The sequence below is a fragment of the Hypoxylon trugodes genome (assembly GCF_022578975.1).
Source record: "Hypoxylon trugodes strain CBS 135444 unplaced genomic scaffold F4822scaffold_5, whole genome shotgun sequence".
NCBI lineage: Eukaryota > Fungi > Ascomycota > Sordariomycetes > Xylariales > Hypoxylaceae > Hypoxylon > Hypoxylon trugodes.
Window position 1 is genome coordinate 1,931,764 of NW_026250020.1, and position 19,656 is coordinate 1,951,419.

A 19,656-nucleotide genomic window follows, 5' to 3' on the forward strand; every position below is an offset into this window, starting at 1 on the left:
CCTTTGTACCGCCTCAATACTTGTATGTTGGTTGGTACATCCAACGTCGATGTAAGGGATGGCGTATGGGGGCTATTAGGTTATCTGCTCGTATTAATGTAAGGAATATATGAAAGAAACATAAAGGTGTAAGCTGTTTTAATGTTAGTTCCTCTAACATAGCGGCCAATTATACAATTCGATCATTGAATCCCATATAATGGGCCCTACAGCAAACCCAAGGGCGAATAGACACATTTCATATTGGCAGCTATTTGTATGAGTTTTTTCGTCTCCAGAGACCCAATTGATGAAATTAGGGTATTCTTCCATGCCCAATCCGAGGTATACGTGATCGGCAGATTCTTGCGTCATGTAGGTTTACAACAGGATTAATGCAAGATAAGAGCTCTGATGCCTTTATGCGCAAACTCGTTCTTGTACATTGCGAGAACTAGATGATGCATTTAGCCAGTGCAATCCCGCGATGCGGCGCTATAAACACAGTCGAAGCTGTAATATACGGGAACCTGTGACGTGGCGTTCATAACATTCAACCAACAGTTCTTTTGTGCGATGGCATGTCGAACTAGGGATTGCCCTTTCTGATTCAGAAGAGATGATATCATGTTAGCCCTGGGTTGCACTTAGATTGGAGGGATTTGAAAATCGTGTGAGGGATAAGTAAAAAACAAAATACTTGCTATATTTCAACCGGTTAGCCTTGGTAATGGGTGTCTCATATGATTGTTTTTTGGGCCTTTCATATACCATACTGCTGCTATACATTCACGGCATCAACCCCTGCCATATTAGAATCATAAGCCGCATCAACAGTAAAATAGCCCTGCGGAAAATGCCGTTGGTTCGGGGCAAAGATCCATCCGAAAGAAACGACATTTTCTCCGGCTAGAAGGCACTTGCTGTGATACTATTCCGAAGTATTGCGAAGTACACTTAAGTTCTTAACTCCGGTGGCTTCGGATATAGGCTTTAGGTAAGAAGGGTTAGTAGGCGTTAGGGACTTCATGTACAGTCTTTGGCTGTGACTACCTAGGTATCGGCAAACACACCCAAGAATAACGAAACTTTCGCCTATATTCATTATATTTCGTCTAAGTCCGGGTACTGGTAGCTTACTATGAAGGCTAGGTACATAATCGTGCTCTTTGCCCTCGTCGGCGTTATCCCGAAATAACTTTGCACGATCTCAGCGAAACCTTAAAGTAGCCAATCAGGTTTGAGGTACAATGCTCAATTAGGAAAGTAATGGATACAACCTTATGTAGAATTGAGTGGAGCTAGGTAGGAATAGGAGAAGAATTAAATAATGTGGATGGGGAGCACTGATTTCTCTTAAATCTGTTTGCATTGCTTCTTTAGGACCTTGGTGATGGAGGGGTTGAGCTGCTCGTGTGAAGATGTGGCTCTCCAAACCCAGGTGATCCGAGCGTCAGGGCGAATCAGAGCAGCTTTAACTCCGTCCCATTGCTGACCAAAAGATTTAATATCATCGCTCGGCCCGAAGTATTTGATGTTAGAAGCCCAGGGGTTGGTGACTTCACGGAGAATTCCTTCGAGTTTGTCATCCATCACGACCAGGAGAAAAGTATCAACAGACATTGCAGCGTGGAGAGGATCAAACCTGCCTTGAACTTCAAGGTGGGTCACCCTCGAGCCTATCAATGAGTCCTGCTCATCCCCTTCCTGGGGAAATGGATCGCCAAAGCCAGTGATACGTCTCACCAACAATTTGTTTATGTTAGGGTGAGCGATGAGTTCGTATACAATATCGGCTAGGGCCGCTCGTTGTGGATTGTCCGGTGTGTACAGGGCTGTCTGAGCCAATGTACTCTTAATGACAGCTTGTAATGCGAGTCTCCGCTCTGTATTGTAGCTGTCTAGAAGCTCCTCTGCATGAACTCCGGTGATTCTTCCCTGAATAACGGCGACAAGTTTCCAGGCTAGATTGGCCGCATCCTGTAAACCTGTCGTGATACCCTGACCTCCCGCGGGGAAGAACTGATGAGCAGCATCCCCGACAACAAAGATGCGCCCGCTGCGAAAGTTCGTCGCCAATCGAGTAGTATTTGAAAATCGAGAGGTCCAAAGTGGGGAATGCATACCGTAATCTTTCCCCGAAGTCTCGATGGCGAATGATTTGGCATCCTCAATCGTCGGTGGCGCACTTGGCGGCACACCCATAGTGCTCAAATTCACCCCGGTAGTTCTGTAATAGTCCTTGTATCCGAGTGGCTGGATTAAGAACGATCCTGATTTGTTGTTTATCGATATCGGATGAGGAGGGGGGTCCGTAACGAGGACATCTGCAAGCCAACCCCAGATAGTTCCCTCTGTGCCAGGGAATTCGATATTTGCCAATTTCCGGATTGTGCTTTTTGTTCCGTCGCATCCCACAAGCCACGGAGCAGTGAAATCGGATTTGGACCCATCTCTAATTTCGACATTGAGAGTAACGCCGTCGGAGTTTTGGACCAGCCCGACTACTGTATGCCCGAACAAGAACTTAACTCCCTTCTGCTCACAGACGTCGATCAAGAGTTGTTCTGTCACAGCCTGTGGAATCATCAACGAGTGAGGATGCTTGGTACCTAGAGATTCTCGCGACATCTGTAGTCTAGTCGGGGAAGAACCAAAGTGGACCGAACGGATAGGTACACCGGCGTCAATGAAACGCTGGGCGATACCGCGAGTCGCGAAAGCCTCGAGACAACCGGCAGCCATTGCCGCTGCTCGGGAACGAATGTCTCGCGTTGTGTTTCTTTCAATAACCGTGACGTTAAGTCCGGCGGCCCGGAGCTCTAATGCCAGCCAAAGACCGGTCGGGCCAGCACCAACAATGAGAACATCGGACATCGCGACAAATTTTAGGTAAAACGCGCAACTAATTGCTTCTAGTAAAATTTGATTGAATTCAATCTATGTATTTTGATCAATTATCCTTATTCTACTTAATTTTCTATTCAATTTATATTATTGCGACAGGCCGATTGTCTTCGTATTCTTCGCCGGTATTCTCTTCATAAGCTGAATTGACCGATTGTGAGAGAGCCGAGAAGTCCATTATATTGTATTTTCCGACTTTGAGTGTCATCCATTCGAATGATTGACACATTTTTGAGTTAGGCGTCTCCTATGCACCCTGTCATCTTTTTCAGGAGTTTAGACGATCCTTTCCGTTAATTCATTCGTAAATGCCGATGCGGACGGAGATATAGGACCTTTCGGGCTTCTCGGGCCTCTCGGCCCACTCGGTGTTTTGAGCGTTGTACCACTATTCAAATACGGGCAATTAACCCTGGTTTTGTCAACTATTTACTACCCTGTATCCTAAGCATCTTCATTTAGTCCCCATGCATTTATCAGCATTACGCCTACGAGCATGAGCAACAGACCTTCTCGTCTCTCATCGCCAAGACACAGGCCGCGCCCGCGGTCTTGTATGGAATGCTACCGACGAAAATTGAGATGCGATCGAACCCAGGCCTGTTCAAACTGCACTGTCGCAGATGTTGAATGCGTATATACCGATGAACCGATTCGTCGAGACCGTAAATCGAAACATCGGAATGAAGAGCTAGTGGATCGGATAGCTGCACTCGAACGTTTAGTCTACCAACTTTTGGCCCAAAACTCGCTACGGGAATACAGGGAAGAGTCGCAAGAACCACCCAGGGAGGGTGAATCGTCCGCCACTCAACAACCACCAGGTCACCTGTTAGCAGACAACCACGGAAAGACTCGTCTCTTGACCGATACGTTTTGGGGACGACCTTCAAAAGAGGTATGTCATCTCCCTCATTAGACATACATATTGTTAAAGCGATCGCAGACTGCTGAATGAAGACTTTCGGGAACAGCTCGGAAGCCTTAACGGCAGTCTAGGGGGGAATTCGGTTCACTACCTCACCTCTCCATTCTCAGGGAGTTTATCTTACGAAAATTTCTTATTTCCACAAGCAGCACCTCAAATACATATAGCAATTGCGAAACCTGATCTAAGCCAGATCCGTCAGCTATGGGGGATATACGTTCAAAACATTGACCCTATTATTAAAGTTCTCCATAAACCCAGCATCGATCGATACCTGAATGATATATCACTAGGTAGAGATATGTTTAATCCTGAGACACGGGCCCTGATGTTAGCGATTTGCTATGCCGCAGTATCTTCTATGCCATCCTCCCAAGCTAGGATTGAACTTGGTTGCGACTGTGAAAATCTCACTGCTTCCTTCAGAATAGCCGTGGAGAAGGCATTATCGGATGCCCACTTACTTCAGACACATGACCTACGAGTTGTGCAAGCATTTTCTATATTCCTGGTAAGCTTCTTAGATAATATACACCTGGTACTGAAATGAGTTGCGGGTGCTTACCAGCCCTCATCTAGACGTGTCTACCTAGAAAAGAAACCCGTAGCATAGGGATACTATCTTCCATCGCGGTCCGAGTGTCCAGAGCAATGGGGCTACATCGGGATGGATCGCTATTTAAGTTGTCGCCATTCGAAACGGAGATGCGACGTCGCCTTTGGTGGCACCTATGTCTGCTAGAATGGCGTGCCGCGGAAGATGCGGGCTTGGAAACAACTATAACACCCTCAAGCTTCGATACGAGGTTCCCACTAAACATCAACGATAACGAAATGGATACAACATCCTTGAGCCTCCGCGATCGTCACGGACATACTGAAATGACATTCTCCCTGGTCAGATACGAAGCATGGCCACTTGCTGCTTCGTGGAGAAGTAGAAATATGCTTTGCCCTTGCCAAAGACCAGTGGGGAGCGCAGAGAAAGAAGAAGCCCTAGAGAAATTGTTAAGCCGCTTAGAGGATACGTATTTACAATATTGCCGACCAATCTCTACGCCGATAACCCGGATCCTGTTAATGATGGTACCACAAATGATCGCGAAGATGCGTCTCCTTGCTTCGTATCCGGTGTATCACCGTGACGACCCCCAGGGGACGACATTAACGCCTGGGGAAAGGGACGCCCTGTTCCGATCCGCAATTGACCTCATAGAATTGGATCAGCTGATTGAGGCTGATGGCGAACTAAGGGGTTGGCGCTGGTTCTTTGCTAACACCCATATTCCGTGGCATGCTATGTCGTTCGCCCTATCCGAGCTATGTATTCGTGTGGAGGGAGAGATAGAAAACACTGCGTGGAATGTGATCGAACGGGTTTTCCCTTCTGTGCCCCTTGGGCTCGGTAGGCCGGATGACAGTGTGTGGGAGCCGTTGCAGGGGTTAAAGCAAAAGGCTTTGAGTGCTCGATACTCCATCACGTCGCAATTATCGGTTCTCTTCCCAAATGAACTTAGTAACTCTCTGTTCGATGAATTGTCGGGAGACTAGGTGGATGACCCTTAGGTCTTGGTTGTCATATCCACTTAACGATCTCCACCATATTCGACGCAGAGAACGTTCCCCTGGATGTAACAAGCCGAATAAAATCACTGATTATCCTAACGCCAAGTTATACGCACAAAATGTCCTATAGACCATGTACCCATCATATGTCCATCCTAGCGCCAAGACCCAAGTCTTATGTTAATGATAGTATAAGCCAAACATTAGAAATACATAGTTAGGGAAGTCAAGCAGATCATACATCATAACCTTTCGGTTTTATTCGTTACATTATGTCTTTTACTCAAACTGCCTTGTTCACATTGACTTGGATATCAGTGCGTACGTAGATATCGTCCGATGTTGGTGGAATCACTATATTTCCCGGGTCGACATAAGTTATCTTAGGTAGGTATGCTGGCGAATGTCCGCGCTCGATCTGGTTGTTGCTAGCTCCCATTTGTTCTTGTTGTTGATGTCGGATGTAGCTGGAGGTGATATCTTGCCTGCTGCTTTTCGAAGATGGATTTCCCGTAATATCGACGCTGGTAAGGGGGATACCGTCATCCTGAGTAGTATCCACCCTTGAGGCATCAATAGTTGTCGGCATAGTCCATATGTGATTCAAGCTAACGACGCGCTTGAAGCCGCGAGAGCTCTGTTTCCCGGAGCCTTGGTCTGCATTCCTCTGATAGACATAACTCTTATCCCTCGAATTGCCCCTATATATCCTCAGTAACTGCGGTGCGATTACGGGGACACACGCGCAGACTACCGCTGTAGTCTCTTCTGCGGCGGTGAGGATTAAGTATACAGCGACGCCGTCTATCGATGATGATTAAAAAATGCACTAGGTTGCCCACCAATGACACACAAGGGATGAGAAACTTACAACTAGGATCGTTCTTGTCGTCCGTGTCGAGTAAAAGAGCCAATATACGAGCTAGCTCAAGTAGGGCAGCAACCAAACCAATGCCGAAGACGGCCATTAGACCACGTTTCTTAGATTTGTCGAGCCTTAATTTGGAGATTGCCCAAATTGGTAGCAGCAGGAGTCCGACATCCGAGATCAAACTAAAAATTGTCGGTAACGATACATGGAGTACGCTTGTAGCATCACATTGGCCATCCAAGCCCCCGGGAACCGGTTTTTTGTACCGAGCGTAATACTGGAGGAAATACCACTGCACTGGTTTGCACTGGAATAGGTAGAAGGCCGTACCGCCGAAGAACCAGAGGACAATATAGACGAAATTGGCCCACCAGAATATCCGTAGTCTCGGGTCGTTTACTAAAAATACCCGCTTGTAGAAGAAAAGTAGCGTCATTTTGATGGCGAGGAAGAAGCTACACATCAAAACCATAGTAATCCAGACATGCTGTTCTCATACTATGCGGTTAGCCCCGATGAAGAAATGGTTATATAAGATATAAATCTGGGTGACATACCCTAAAAGTCTTGGATACGTTCGATGGGTAGTCTGGGTCCCGGTGGTTGACGACTTCGATATGAAGACCAAGCCCATAGTGTGTTGCTACCATGAGATTCGCTATAATGACATTCACAAGGATCTAGTTACTCTAGATGTCAGACGACGGGCAATCTCTGGGAAATTCCTTGTGAAGGATGTGAGGACTAACCCCGGTCAGCACGATTAAGAAATCCTCCCATATGACCCTCGAGCGGTTTGCTACAGATCTCCATGTTCCCCACAGTCTTCCCGCGATGGCCACATCGTTGATAACGAGGAAAGAGATCAAACAACCCCAAAGCGCAGGTTGCCTACTCTCGTTAAGATGGGCCTCTTCGTAAGGAGTGAGTGTCGGTTGGGACATTATTCAGCAATTTGCGCGTCGTTTGGCTCTTAGTTGGTTTGGTATGTTATCCATGAGAAGAGATTATGATATCTGGGGAAGCGGAGACTGGTAATACTATCCGGATTTCCCGATGTTCTATTAAAAAGGATACCCAGCCCCCAAGAAGCTTCACAATGAGATGTAGGTAGCATTCCAAGATGTTTGCTCGATATCAATCAAATTGTCCCGTTGTGTAATAAATAGCATGACCTCTTGAAGTAGGTGCCACAGCTCAGTTAAGACATGGAGGGAAGTTCATAAAACCCTTTAAGGGCTCAGGTACTATGTAGGTAGGTATGCCATGGCCACCATAGAGCTTGATCCACGAATGAGAGAAGAGAATAGGGTAGCAGGAAAGGATCAACATGAACGAGTTGCAGATTTGGTGTTGTGTAACGTAGGCATGTCTCTTACTTTTTTGCACCGATACAGGTGATTTTCCGAGTCGTCCCACCACCCATAAATTCACAGCCGCTTCGGTTCCTCCGAAACAACGTTATAAAATTGGTCACCGTCGGACGATATAACAAGCTGAAGTTCCGTTCCATCGATTTTAAGATTTCACTCATCGACTTGGCGATACGACTCCATAATGCTTTCGAATGGGCGTTCCCCGTGTACATAATTTTTAACCATCTAGGATATATCGACTGAAGTAGGTAGATCATCCGGCGGCTGTTGATGGCCTCGAACACGACTATTTCCTCGAAAGCATCGAGAAAGGAGGCCGAGTCAATGAGTGATCAGCGGAGAGAGCATGTCTACGTATCTTGGTATCTATTAATAGGCTTCCGCTCGTAGGAATACTAGGTCTAGGAGGGCTGTGAGCTAAATGATGGTTAGATTAATTAATGCTGGAGATATAATATAACAAGGATACCCCATACCCGTCCACATACTGTAACAATGGTTAACCTCGCCGTCAACTACCGTTTCGGAACTTACCGTCGGGGGAAATTCGTATCTACTTAGGTACATATCGAGCTAGGTATGTAGGTAGGCGTCGGAGCTGAAAATGTGAAATACAACACAACCCTCGGTCCAAGACCGGTGGCATCAAACGGTTACAATGGATTTCAGCCTTCAATGAAACAGAACGACCGGAAGCAAGGCAGGCAGAGGAATAAGAAAAATTAATGGGATGGTAGTACATATTCGCCCAACAAAGACTCATTACCGAGGCATGTGTGAGTTATAAGCAGGCTGTTCGCTTTTCCGGCTTGATGCAGACGAGCTGGCGTAATATTTAGTTGTTTGTCCAATCATGTAGTCCGAGAGCTCGGATATATCGGAGAAGATGAGTGTCTGCTGATATTATTGGATGAGAATGTGAATCAAGGGAGGGCATCCGAGACCTCCTTGTGTACCCAACAATGTGGTATATCAAAGACATGTAGAATTTAGAATTTAGAAATATGACAGCCCTGGAGGAATGGTTTAGACGTAGAATGATGAGTTGTGATTGGCTATAAAGTCTAGGGTGGTTGTATAGGATAGAGTTTAGTCTTCTAGGACCCTGTAAAATACAGCAGTACTTCAATCATGTATGTACTTGATTGAAAACCAACACGTACCTTCCTTCGTCCTTCGTACGCACATGGTAGAAAAGTGATCGGCACGCATTGGCGGAATTGGCAGGACCCATGGATCTCTTGTACTACCATCCATAAAATTAACAAAGGGAATTTATTAATGAGTTGCCAGGTGGCCTAGGTCAACTTGCTCAACTGATCAACTTAATTCCTTGCGACGTCGGCGCCGCACACTTCGGAATATCTGGTATTAGTATTTTCTTTTCTTTCATTCTATACTCTTTTAAATCCATTATTATTCTTTTCTTCTCTACTTCCACTTTGGTTCATTTCCTCAATTTCCGTATCACCAAAAGTGTTTCAGGGACGTGCATAACACCCTTAAGGATTGGAGAGTTCGAGTCCCGCGTCTTTCCTCTTAATTCCGTTTCGCCTATCGAGCTTAACATACGGATACGGATATACAGCCATGTCCACTGAGAAAAACACCTCCAATTTGGAGGCGGGCGAAACTGCGGTTGCACGGTCCGAGGCCGACAGTAATCCCCAGGATGCCAGCCTTACGAGTTACACCCCCGAGCAAGAGGCTCGCGTGGTGAGCAAGCTGGACTGGAACCTAATGACCCTATTCTTTGTTCTATGTGAGTAACAGTGTTTCGTACCCTCTACCGAACAAAAAAATAAAAGAAAAGGTGCTGACCCGATCCCTGCGACGCCAAGACATGTTGGCGTACCTTGATCGCGGTAACATTGGAAACGCCAAAATTGCTGGTATGGACAAAGACCTTAACCTGGTCGGCAACAAATACCAGTGGCTCATTAACATCTTCTACATTACTTACATCATCTTTGAATTTGGTGTGCTACTATGGAAGATCATCCCTCCTCACATTATGGGCGCTGTTGTTGTGTTCGGCTGGTAGGTTACAAATCACCCGCCTGCCCGTTATCCGTCACCTTCCGGTCTCTGACTAAGCGTCACATAGGGGCTTGATCGCTATGGTCCAAGCCGGCACCCACAACTGGGGTGGTATGATGGCTCTAAGATTCCTTCTTGGTGCCTTCGAAGCTTGCTATGGGTAGGTAATAGTTATTATAGTGAAACTATTACTATATGTAACTTCTGCGCGTAACTTTTGCTGACGCGAACCCCTCTCTAGACCCGGTATTATTTACCTCCTGTCATTCTTCTATCTTCGACATGAGATCGGTTTCCGCTGCGGTATCTTCGCGTCCGCCGCTCCGTTGGCTTCGACCTTCGCGGGTGCTCTAGCCTATGGTATCACTAGCGGTCACTCACATTTGGCCAACTGGCGCCTTCTTTTCCTCGTCGAGGGAATCCCTACCGTCCTCATGTCCGTCATTGCCTTCTTTTTCATCCCCGACTCCGCCGAGAAGGCTAGGTTCTTGACGTACGAGGAGAAGGAGATTGTCCGTTCTCGAGCGATGCGTCAGGTCGGTACCAACGCCGCTGCGAGAATTGGGGGAATCAAACTCAAGGATGCAATCGCTATTTTCATCGATCCCGTGGCATGGCTATGTGGGCTTCTGTATTTCTGTGGCAACGTTACTTACTCTAGTTTGCCCGTTTTCCTCCCTACTATCCTCGAGGATATGGGATACACCGCCATCGACGCTCAAGGCTTATCCGCCCCTCCGTCTTTTGCGGCTTTCCTGTTCGCCCTGATCACTACCTGGATCGCGGATAAGACTCAACAGCGATGCTTCGTTATTTTCGTTACCTCAGTCGTGGGAGGAGTCGGTTACATCATCCTTGCCACTGTTGACACGGTCGGTGTTCGTTACTTCGCGACATTCTTAGCTTCCGCGGGAGTCTTCTCCACCATCCCGAACATCCTCGGTTTGACATTGAGTAAGTATCTTCCCCTGCACTACTAGGCCCATTCTAGCCATCGCGCATATACTAATTGATAATCTTCTTAGACAACCAGGGCAGTGACACCCGTCGGGGTATGGGTATCGTTCTCATCAACCTCATCGGTCAATGCGGACCCTTCCTTGGAACGAACGTCTTCCCCACCAAATCAGCACCCCGCTACGTCGAAGGAATGATCGTATGCTCTGCCTTCATGTTTTTTGCCGCCGTCCTCGCAATTGTCCAGCGTCTACTCCTTATGTGGTTAAACTCCCGACTTGACCGCAAGTACGGAAAAGACTTAGAGACGAAGGATGTGGTTGCTCAGGAAAACTTCAGCCCCACTTTCAGATACGTACTTTAAAGCATTGCAATATGATGGCAAGAGGTTGAAAAGGCAGGATTAGGATTTCGTTCAGGCCGATAATGGATAGAGGTCAAGGTTATACCCTTTTATTTTTCAATTTCCCTTCGCGAGCCCCGGGTTTTGGTAGGGATGAGTCAGGCGAGGTGGAAGCCTGTAAATGAGTCTTCCGGCCAGGATAGATAAAAATGGTCGTAGTAATGAAACACGAGTGTATTCGGAAGTTCAAGAGGACCATTTCGTCGTCTTGGAGTGAATCGCGTCTAACCCGCTAGGCCGCTGCCGAATCTTCACGTACCAGACAGCCATACACCCTGTCCAGTTCTTGTCACTGAATAATATCATGAACCACATAAAATAGTTAGCTCACCTGAGATTTCAACGTCCATGCCACATAGCATAGCGCCTTATGGTACTGCTATTCTCGAACCTCTGCGCTGGTAGTCCGCGAATGACTACCGCCGGATAACTCAGTGACGATGACGTTTCCGTCGCGCGTGTAATCAATGTTGATCCCATGCATATGGTCTGAGACTATCTCAAACTCTAGTAGAGGCTTAGACACCTCTACTCAGCCCTACTAGAAGCAAACAAGGCCTCACTAATAAAACAATCGGATTCCGCGGCTGAGACATGTCAGTCACAATATCCCTTGAAATGCCGATACCGGTCAGTACTAATTCGATCCGACGTACGGAGGCTGCGTCCCAATGCCATGTATTGGGGACATGGTACGGTACCGAGGCTAATGCCCGATGATGTTTCGGATATTATCGTGGCTGGCGCTGAATCGGCCAATTGGGAATTAAGTAAGGGATAGTATAAATAGCTTGAAGGTGAGTATTGGCCGTATACTTCGAAGATCTTGGTCCATATACTGATACTTCTCCCTCGTATAATATTTTGGGGGCCAGTGATCACTATACCCTAGATCAGTTGCTTCAGAAGTTCACGATCCATCAACTCAAGAAGTCGGGTCCGCTTAGGTGTTCGACAACGTCCTTAGTATTATATGCTATTCTATGCTTACCGAGACAAGAACCCTTCCGCAGCTCTAAGCCAAGATCGCGGGCGAGTTATTTACCCCCAGTGTTCAGGGGGCTCTTCGGGTCGTATACGTCAGTGGTGATCAGCTCGGGGTATTTAACATCACCCTGCTTCAAAGCTTCCTCCATAACCTCCATAATAACGATGCTCTCAGACCATGGTAGAGTAGCGCTCTCTTTCTTGCCATCGCGAAGACATCGGGCGCATTCGTCTGCTTCCCAGAACATACCATGACCCCAATTTCGTTCCGGATCCTTCGGTATCGGGCAATCCACAACCTCGACTTTGCCACCTCCATCTTTCTTAATGATCTTGTACTGCAGAGGACTGAAGGCGGGGCCCATAACTTGGATTTCTCCTAGAGGACCTTGGATCTTGATTGCGGGGCCTCCGCTGTTGTGCCCGTCGGTGTTGGTGGCGATCCGTAGGGCGGTCATCGCTATTCCCATACTCCTGTGCTTGGGGAACTGGAGGATGATGTTGGTCATCTCATCAGCCCCAGTTGAGTACTTGTTAATAGCAGCGACGGTTCGCGGTGGTTCCTTCTCCGCCTCTGGTTGCAGGTGGTATAGAAATTGGAAGAGCCATGTCAGTGAGTAGATACCCAGATCCAGCAATGCGCCTCCGGCCAAGTCCGGGTTCACCATTCGGTTATCGTCGGGCCAGGTAAGAGTACCATTCGGGCCATCGTTGCCGAATGAATTGTCGGCTTTGATTTTGTATGTTAACATCCCCTCCGTGTAATTCATTTATCCCTTAATGAAATGCGAAAACTCACCAATGACTCGATATACAGGGCCGATAGCACCGGATTGCACTAGCTCGCGGATCTTTATGCTAAGGGGGAAATATCGCGTCCATACTGCTTCCATCAAGAAGAGGTTCTTGGCCTTGGCGGTCTCAACAAGTTTTCGCGCTTGAACAGCATTGACGGTGAAAGCCTTCTCACATAGAACATTCTTGCCAGCTTCCAAAGCAAGCATAGTGTTCTGAAAGTGGTGGCTGTGTGGGGTTGCGACATAGACGATATCAACATCCGGATCGTTCACCAACTCGGTGTAGGAACCGTATGCCCTTACGCCGTCTGGAGCATTGACTTTTTGGAGAAATGACGTCGCGCTATCCTTGGAAGATGAGGATGCCACTGCAACCAGCTTGTGGGCGACATCATGAACATCGCGGATTGCGGGATTAGTGAGAAGGTCCTTAGTGAAAGCTAACAGGATGAAATGTTAGTTATATATGAATCCAGTCGAGTAATTGCCCTTGGTGACTTGACTAACTCTGAGCGATGCCGCCCGTGGCCATAATACCCCACTTGAGGGTGTAGGGTTGAGAAGCCATATTGGTTATTCTAATAGGATAAGAAGCTTAGGGTCAAGGCGATGGGAACAAAAAAAAATATACTAAGAGACGAGATTACAAGAAACCATAAACCTTATGAGCATTAAAGTTAAGAAAGAATATTATAAATACACCACGGCTCTTTCCCACCTTTGGCTATTGTGAAGGTGGGGTAAGAGGCGCCACATACTCTAGATTGGTGGGTGTTCGTCAAAGGTTATCGCTATCCCCTCATATACTATCTCAAATATACTGAGATGCCCACTGTATTTTACCGAGGGATTAGGTGCACCTTCCGATTAAGAAATCGTTATTCTGGTCGCTAGAAACCCTATTAAAATATAAGCAACTACGGACGTACGCCGGCTGTCCGTACATTGTAAAGCAGGAAGTAGGTTACCCATTTGCTTTTTATCGGTGCACAACCTTCCGATTATTATGCAAACGGATTGCCCGCGGTTTCACGACCGTCAGCGAAAGAGGACGTCATAAGCTCGTTTCCCTAAACACCCCGCGTTTGAAACTTCGGGCGTTCATAAAGCCGAAATGACTAGGAGTAGCAATGTATCTAGTTCAGCAAGCTGAGAATTACATACCTCTGCTTCAATTTTTGGTATCTAATAATTTCGGGTCGTCAAAGGGCGTCAATAAAAATATAATTTTACAATTACAAGAATCCGATGGAGTGATGGTATAGACCGTAGACTATATCAAATGACGTATGCGAGCTAAACACCAAGGGCTGAATCCCCTCACAATGATTTCATCCTTAGTCTTCGTAGATTATCACCTAATCACGGATGCCTGTACGACGAACTTAAATTTAATATTGCGACGATATAGCGTAAATAATATCTCTGCATTCTTTCAATCATCACCTTCAATTCATTCGACTCTTGCTCCTACCGAGGGCCCATTATTCCCAGAAGAAATACAGATTTATTGATTGTGGTGGATAGTAAAATCCATTTTGCGACTGAAAGGTTATGCCAGCAACAGCCCATATTCTACGGCCATTTTACTCCAAAGTCTCTTCCTTCGCGCCCATTCAACCGGTTCACGTAAATTGCTGTAGACCATTTCCAAATTCCGGGCATTCCCGATATATTCTTTTCCCATCAAATCGCCAGATTCTTAGTTTCAGATCGTATACAATGGATGCGAAACCGGCGCCGATGCCAAAGTTGATATATGGGACAGCTTGGAAGAAAGATGCAACAGCTGACTTGGTATTCTTGGCCTTGAAATCTGGATTCCGTGGTATCGATACAGCAGCCCAGCCTCGACATTATAAAGAGCACCTAGTCGGAGCCGGTATTAAACTCGCGATTTCATCAGGCATCATAAAGCGGAATGACTTATATGTGTGTTGTTTCTTATTAACTAGGAATCTTCAAGTACGAAAAACGTACTAATGATCTTTATAGCTTCAAACAAAGTTCACTTCGATAGGGGGCCAAGATCCAAATGATCTACCGTACGACCCCAGTGCGCCATTAGAAGAACAAGTACATTCTTCAATAGCCTCATCGCTAGAGAATTTCCGGTACTCGGGCTCGGAAGACCCATACATCGATAGTTTGGTTCTACACTCACCACTTCGTACCCTACCAGACACGATACAAATCTGGAAGACACTTGAGACATACGTTCCGCATAAAATCAGGCAACTAGGGATTTCAAATACACCGTTACAGGTCCTCGACTATCTATGTAAAAGTCCTGATATCGGCGTCCGTCCAGCATGCGTACAGAATCGTTTCTACCCAGCAACAGGTTGGGAAGTAGATCTACGGGCGTATTGCCGAGGTGCAGGTATCGTATTTCAGAGTTTTTGGACACTGTCGGGGAATCCGCAGTTACTCGGAAGTATGCCTGTGCGGAAACTAGCTACTAGCGCAAATGTTGAACTTCCGGTTGCATTGTATGCGCTCGTGCTGGGTCTTGAAGGTACTGTGGTTCTAGACGGAACTACCAATGAGGCACATATGAAAGGTGACTTAGAAGGGATTGGAATTGTAAACAGATATGCTGAGAGTGGAGGCCAGCCAATTTGGTCAGATTGCCTGAATGAATTTAAAGGGATAATCGGAGAAAATGAGTAAGCGGAATCTGGAGGTCAGTTTACTACCTAGGTAGGCCGAGAAGATAAATAGGAAAAGGAAGAAAAGGAAGAACAAGAGGAAGATGAAAGAGAAGATGAAGAAGATGAAGAAGATGAGAAAAATAACAAGCTTATTTTTGATTAATAATGTATATATCCCTTGGAACACCTTAGGTAGGTACCTTATATTCATAGCATACCTAGGTAGTAGATGATTTTTAAGGAAATAGGAATACATTGCCTTTCCATCTTCTCCCTCATACACTCTTCTTTCCCCTACAATAAAAAGTCGTAGTGATACTACCTACCTGGTAACTTGGTGTGAATTACAAGTCCCTTCACAGGTGGGTTACTATGAATGGTACACAGGCCACCACATACCGGCTACTCACGGACCTTTGACAAGGTCCACACTAGTTCGAGCCAGTAGTAGCACGGCCCACACTCCCATCTCGGCTAAATTCCCCTTAAATTGGTAATATAAGACTTAATTTGATTCGCACCTTCAACAATACCGGAACCATCACCACACCACATTCCAATTGTGGCTTATCCTCCGTGGCGCAACTGGTTAGCGCGTCTGACTGTTAATTTGCAAAGAATTGCAATCAGGAGGTTGACAGTTCAAGCCTGTCCGGGGGAGATTGATATCTCACGATGAATTTTTGATGTTCTCATTCCCCCCTAATCTGGGAATAAAGCTAAGCTTATTTTTAAGATTAGGTACTCTCTCATATTTTTTAGGGCATTCTTCCAGGAGGTATGCCACTGATTGTTTCTTTCCATCAAACTTAGCTGATTTGACGAAAGCTATACAATTGTATTACTATACCGTATTCTTCACACCTTGGTCAACTTCACTACCATCACCTTCTTTGATGAGGATATCACCTTTTCCATTAAAATCTCTATTTAAATTTGTTATATCTTTCATAGGTTGCATGGTCTATGGCTAGAAATTGGCTGCGTGGTGGTTTGCGACAGAAACCAGAGCATGCAAATGCAACCCACCTATCCTCTTCTTTTAAACTAGATTTTCTCGATCATTCCTTAATATTCCGGCCTCTAAAGCTAGCGCTGGGAACAGCCAGAACTGTCGGGCTTCCAATTTTGCTGTTCGGTGTATGTTTCGCCGTACTGATCTTGAAAGCGGGTGCTAGAAACGAGTGCTGGTATTTTGAGGTAATTTAATTAATTCGTTTAGGTACTACGGTGTCTAGGAACCTTTTCTACCTCACGCCATATACCATTCTTCCTGGTTCAGGTTGGCCATTGTTTCAATGCTATTTCTAATGAGTCCTCATGAGAATTCATATTCACAACACACAAGTCAATGTATATTCCATCTACCGAGGATTTAAAGACAGCTGCTAATGAACTCGATGGTTTGACACCATCTACGAGAAGTTCTCCCTGGCAGCTTGGCCAATTACCTGCCCTCCTAGGTAGGTACTTGGCTCCCCTATGTTTATAATGATAAAGCTACATAAATCATGATACTCTTTAAAAAAAAGTTTGTATCGGGGTTCTTCCCACCATCTGGGACGAACCCCCCTTGTTCCCGCAAATCGACAAGTACTTCTACCAGTATCACCAACATCACCACGATATCAAGAGTACATGGCCCCACCATGTACATTTACGCCTGATCTTTAGATACAATATTAAAAACCGAAACGAGGTAATTTATATGCATGTCTCGGCAACCCACGAGGTTGGTTTTCGATCTTACTGCGAGACACAAGTTTCACCCTTCCCATTTGCCCTCCTCTTACAACCCGGCGCTATTTCCCTTAGTATCGGGGGATTTTTCTTGTTTTAATCTAGAAAGGAAATATAAGAAAAGCTGAGCTGCAAGATCTAAGACATGCAGACGCCGAGGGATCGGCTCGAACCGGTTTGGTTCCTACTATGTACTCGGGCAAGGACCCGCTTGACAAGCTGACCACCGAACAATGCTGACAATTGACAATGCCATGTGTTCCCCACTTTCTCGGTGGGTTCCCATGAGAGGTTTGATTTCTTAGTGAAGTATTTTACGTACATGAAAATTTATGAGTGTCACACAAAGTTCATTTTTACTTCTTATCTGATTTCTATCCACTCCACTTCTTGATCTTTTTTACTTTTTTCCCCCTGCCCCCCATGCTGATGGGTTGTACGAATCATATTTTAGCCGCATACCTAGGTACCCAAAACCTAAGGTACGTTAGACACGCCCATAAATGCATAAGGTTTGGCTAGTCACACAGCAAGGGACTACCCAGCACGGTACTTTCGGATACTTAATCCTGTCCATGTACAATACATCCATTCATCTTATTGTATCTCAGAAGGTATTCTATACAATATATCTACTCAATCACCCTACATCATCAAAGTTTTGGCCGACCGGGCATCGTTGAACACCCCCACTCTTCTCCCCCGCCTAAGTGAGACAAGCTTACCGGGTTACTGGAACCTTTACCCTCGCTACCTTATCCCAACGACTTACAGGGCTTGCCTGTATAACGCCCCCGGTGCGCTACCTACCACATGTAAGAAGGTTAATACCTAACCTAATTGTACCCACGTACATACCTTTTTTTTTCTTCATGCCTGAGGCCCCCTTGTTCATTTATCACATCTACATCACATATCAAGGATTCACCTAGTAGTAATGTACCTTACATACATTATTCATATTTGAATCTACAAATGCTTGTCTCAGTCTCTATTCCGTCTTATACATGTTATCTCTCTTATCCTTACATCTTCACATATCTATTTGCACATTCATATCTACATAACATACACGTATGATGTGTACTATCACCAAAGCCACTACGTAATCTAAACGTACCCTAACGTATCCCTGCCTTGTTCTGCAGATCCAGCCAGCAGCAAACCCAACCAAGTACACTAAACCTATCCGCGTCATGCAACAGCAGCAGCACGAGCAAGAGCAAGCGCCAAAGCCAAACCTGGGCTGTGCAGAGCATGGTGGGATGCAACTGCGGTTAGGCCCCAACGATAATAACGAGAGGGGTGATCCCGCACGAACTAGCGTGGGTGAATCTGCTATTCCTTCTGCTGCTGCTGCTCCTACTGCCGCCGGCAACGCACCCAGAGAGGCGGTGACGCTGACATCACGAGGAGCTGAGGTCCACCGCCCCCAACAAGAACAACGAGGGAAACATGACCTGCTACAGGGTGTTACTCAGGCTACTGCTAGGCTAAGTACCTCCATCAGTTCGCATGGCGCGGCTATAGGACAAGGTGACCTTAGACCTAGCTCTAGCCACCCCTCTAGCGCTACTGCTGCAACCGCCGAAAATTACGAACAGCAGCACGTGCACAGCGTGTATGAGTCGATCGCTTCGCATTTCTCATCTACCCGCTACAAACCCTGGCCCCTGGTTACCTCCTTTCTGGCGTCTATCCCGCCGGGTTCTGTTGGTCTTGACGTTGGTTGTGGCAATGGGAAGTACCTCGGTGTTAACCCCGACCTATTCATCCTCGGCTCGGACCGTAGCGCAAACTTGGCCCAACTCGCCCGCGAACTCAAAGTAGCTTCGGGGGCGACTCAAAGTGATAGAAGTAGCGCAGATGTGGTAGGTGTTGCTGACGGTCTCGACTTGCCATTTGGAGGCGGGGGAAAACGGGTTGATTTCGCCATATGCATTGCTGTCATCCATCACTTCTCAACACGGGACCGGCGCATTGAGGGCGTCCGGGCCCTGCTCGATTGTGTTCAGCCGCGAACTGGGAAAGTCCTGGTGTACGCCTGGGCCCTCGAACAGGGAACTAGCCGCCGAGGTTGGGATGAAGGGACTGCGGACCAAGATCAGCTAGTGCCGTGGGTCTTGAAAACCAATAAGCCCAAAAAGTCGAAGAAGGAGGAGACTAATAACAAAGAGAATAGTGGTGACGGTGAAGAGACAAGAAAAGCTGAAACAGGGGTCGCAGAGGCCACCTATCAACGATATTATCACTTGTATAGGAAAGGAGAGCTAGAAGAGGATGTCGTGACTGCCGGCGGTGAAGTTTTAAGCAGCGGGTACGAAAAGGATAATTGGTGGGCAATAGCAAGCCCTAAAGAGGAGACAAAAGACACAACTTCAGAATCTATAATATCGCGATAGCAATATTATTTCAACGACAACCACATCAAATTCCATATCCAAAGAACCT

At 46.4% G+C, this 19,656-nt stretch overlaps 7 protein-coding genes and 1 non-coding gene across 8 annotated transcripts; 5 read left to right on the forward strand and 3 right to left on the reverse strand.

Moving 5' to 3' along the window:
• Window positions 1–1,335: 1,335 nt before the first annotated feature.
• F4822DRAFT_443574 (uncharacterized protein) lies at window positions 1,336–3,396 on the reverse strand (the record flags this gene model as incomplete). The annotated part of the gene is made up of 1 exon (XM_051463130.1): window positions 1,336–3,396. Exon 1 carries the CDS (start codon window positions 2,854–2,856, stop codon window positions 1,336–1,338), a length of 1,521 nt encoding a protein of 506 aa, XP_051314531.1. The 5' UTR covers window positions 2,857–3,396.
• On the forward strand, window positions 3,383–6,015 carry F4822DRAFT_443584 (fungal-specific transcription factor domain-containing protein; the record flags this gene model as incomplete). The annotated part of the gene is made up of 3 exons (XM_051463131.1): window positions 3,383–3,784; window positions 3,861–4,325; window positions 4,394–6,015. The coding sequence occupies 3 exons, from the start codon at window positions 3,383–3,385 to the stop codon at window positions 5,363–5,365; spliced, it is 1,839 nt and encodes a 612-aa protein (XP_051314532.1). The 3' UTR covers window positions 5,366–6,015.
• On the reverse strand, window positions 5,273–7,195 carry F4822DRAFT_443590 (uncharacterized protein; the record flags this gene model as incomplete). Its single annotated transcript, XM_051463132.1, has 4 exons — window positions 5,273–6,184; window positions 6,252–6,738; window positions 6,809–6,931; window positions 7,001–7,195. The coding sequence occupies 4 exons, from the start codon at window positions 7,193–7,195 to the stop codon at window positions 5,664–5,666; spliced, it is 1,326 nt and encodes a 441-aa protein (XP_051314533.1). The 3' UTR covers window positions 5,273–5,663.
• A 1,854-nt stretch (window positions 7,196–9,049) lies between these two features.
• F4822DRAFT_256394 (MFS general substrate transporter) lies at window positions 9,050–11,028 on the forward strand. Its single transcript, XM_051454512.1, has 5 exons — window positions 9,050–9,389; window positions 9,469–9,667; window positions 9,735–9,827; window positions 9,909–10,621; window positions 10,693–11,028. Exons 1-5 carry the CDS (start codon window positions 9,218–9,220, stop codon window positions 10,986–10,988), a joined length of 1,473 nt encoding a protein of 490 aa, XP_051314534.1. The 5' UTR covers window positions 9,050–9,217; the 3' UTR covers window positions 10,989–11,028.
• Window positions 11,029–11,721: 693 nt separating this feature from the next.
• Window positions 11,722–13,660, reverse strand: F4822DRAFT_256738 (NAD(P)-binding protein). Its single transcript, XM_051454514.1, has 3 exons — window positions 13,319–13,660; window positions 12,814–13,251; window positions 11,722–12,744 (listed from the first exon to the last, which is right to left on the reverse strand). The coding sequence occupies exons 1-3, from the start codon at window positions 13,377–13,379 to the stop codon at window positions 12,065–12,067; spliced, it is 1,179 nt and encodes a 392-aa protein (XP_051314535.1). The 5' UTR covers window positions 13,380–13,660; the 3' UTR covers window positions 11,722–12,064.
• Window positions 13,661–14,161: 501 nt separating this feature from the next.
• On the forward strand, window positions 14,162–15,739 carry F4822DRAFT_403813 (Aldo/keto reductase). Its single transcript, XM_051458150.1, has 2 exons — window positions 14,162–14,743; window positions 14,807–15,739. The coding sequence occupies exons 1-2, from the start codon at window positions 14,366–14,368 to the stop codon at window positions 15,482–15,484; spliced, it is 1,056 nt and encodes a 351-aa protein (XP_051314536.1). The 5' UTR covers window positions 14,162–14,365; the 3' UTR covers window positions 15,485–15,739.
• Window positions 15,740–16,035: 296 nt separating this feature from the next.
• F4822DRAFT_t66 lies at window positions 16,036–16,126 on the forward strand. The gene has a single exon. It is a non-coding gene; the product is annotated as a tRNA-Asn (tRNA).
• Window positions 16,127–17,982: 1,856 nt separating this feature from the next.
• F4822DRAFT_256809 (S-adenosyl-L-methionine-dependent methyltransferase) lies at window positions 17,983–19,655 on the forward strand. The gene is made up of 2 exons (XM_051454516.1): window positions 17,983–18,028; window positions 18,354–19,655. The coding sequence occupies exon 2, from the start codon at window positions 18,402–18,404 to the stop codon at window positions 19,605–19,607; it is 1,206 nt and encodes a 401-aa protein (XP_051314537.1). The 5' UTR covers window positions 17,983–18,028; window positions 18,354–18,401; the 3' UTR covers window positions 19,608–19,655.
• Window position 19,656: the final 1 nt, after the last annotated feature.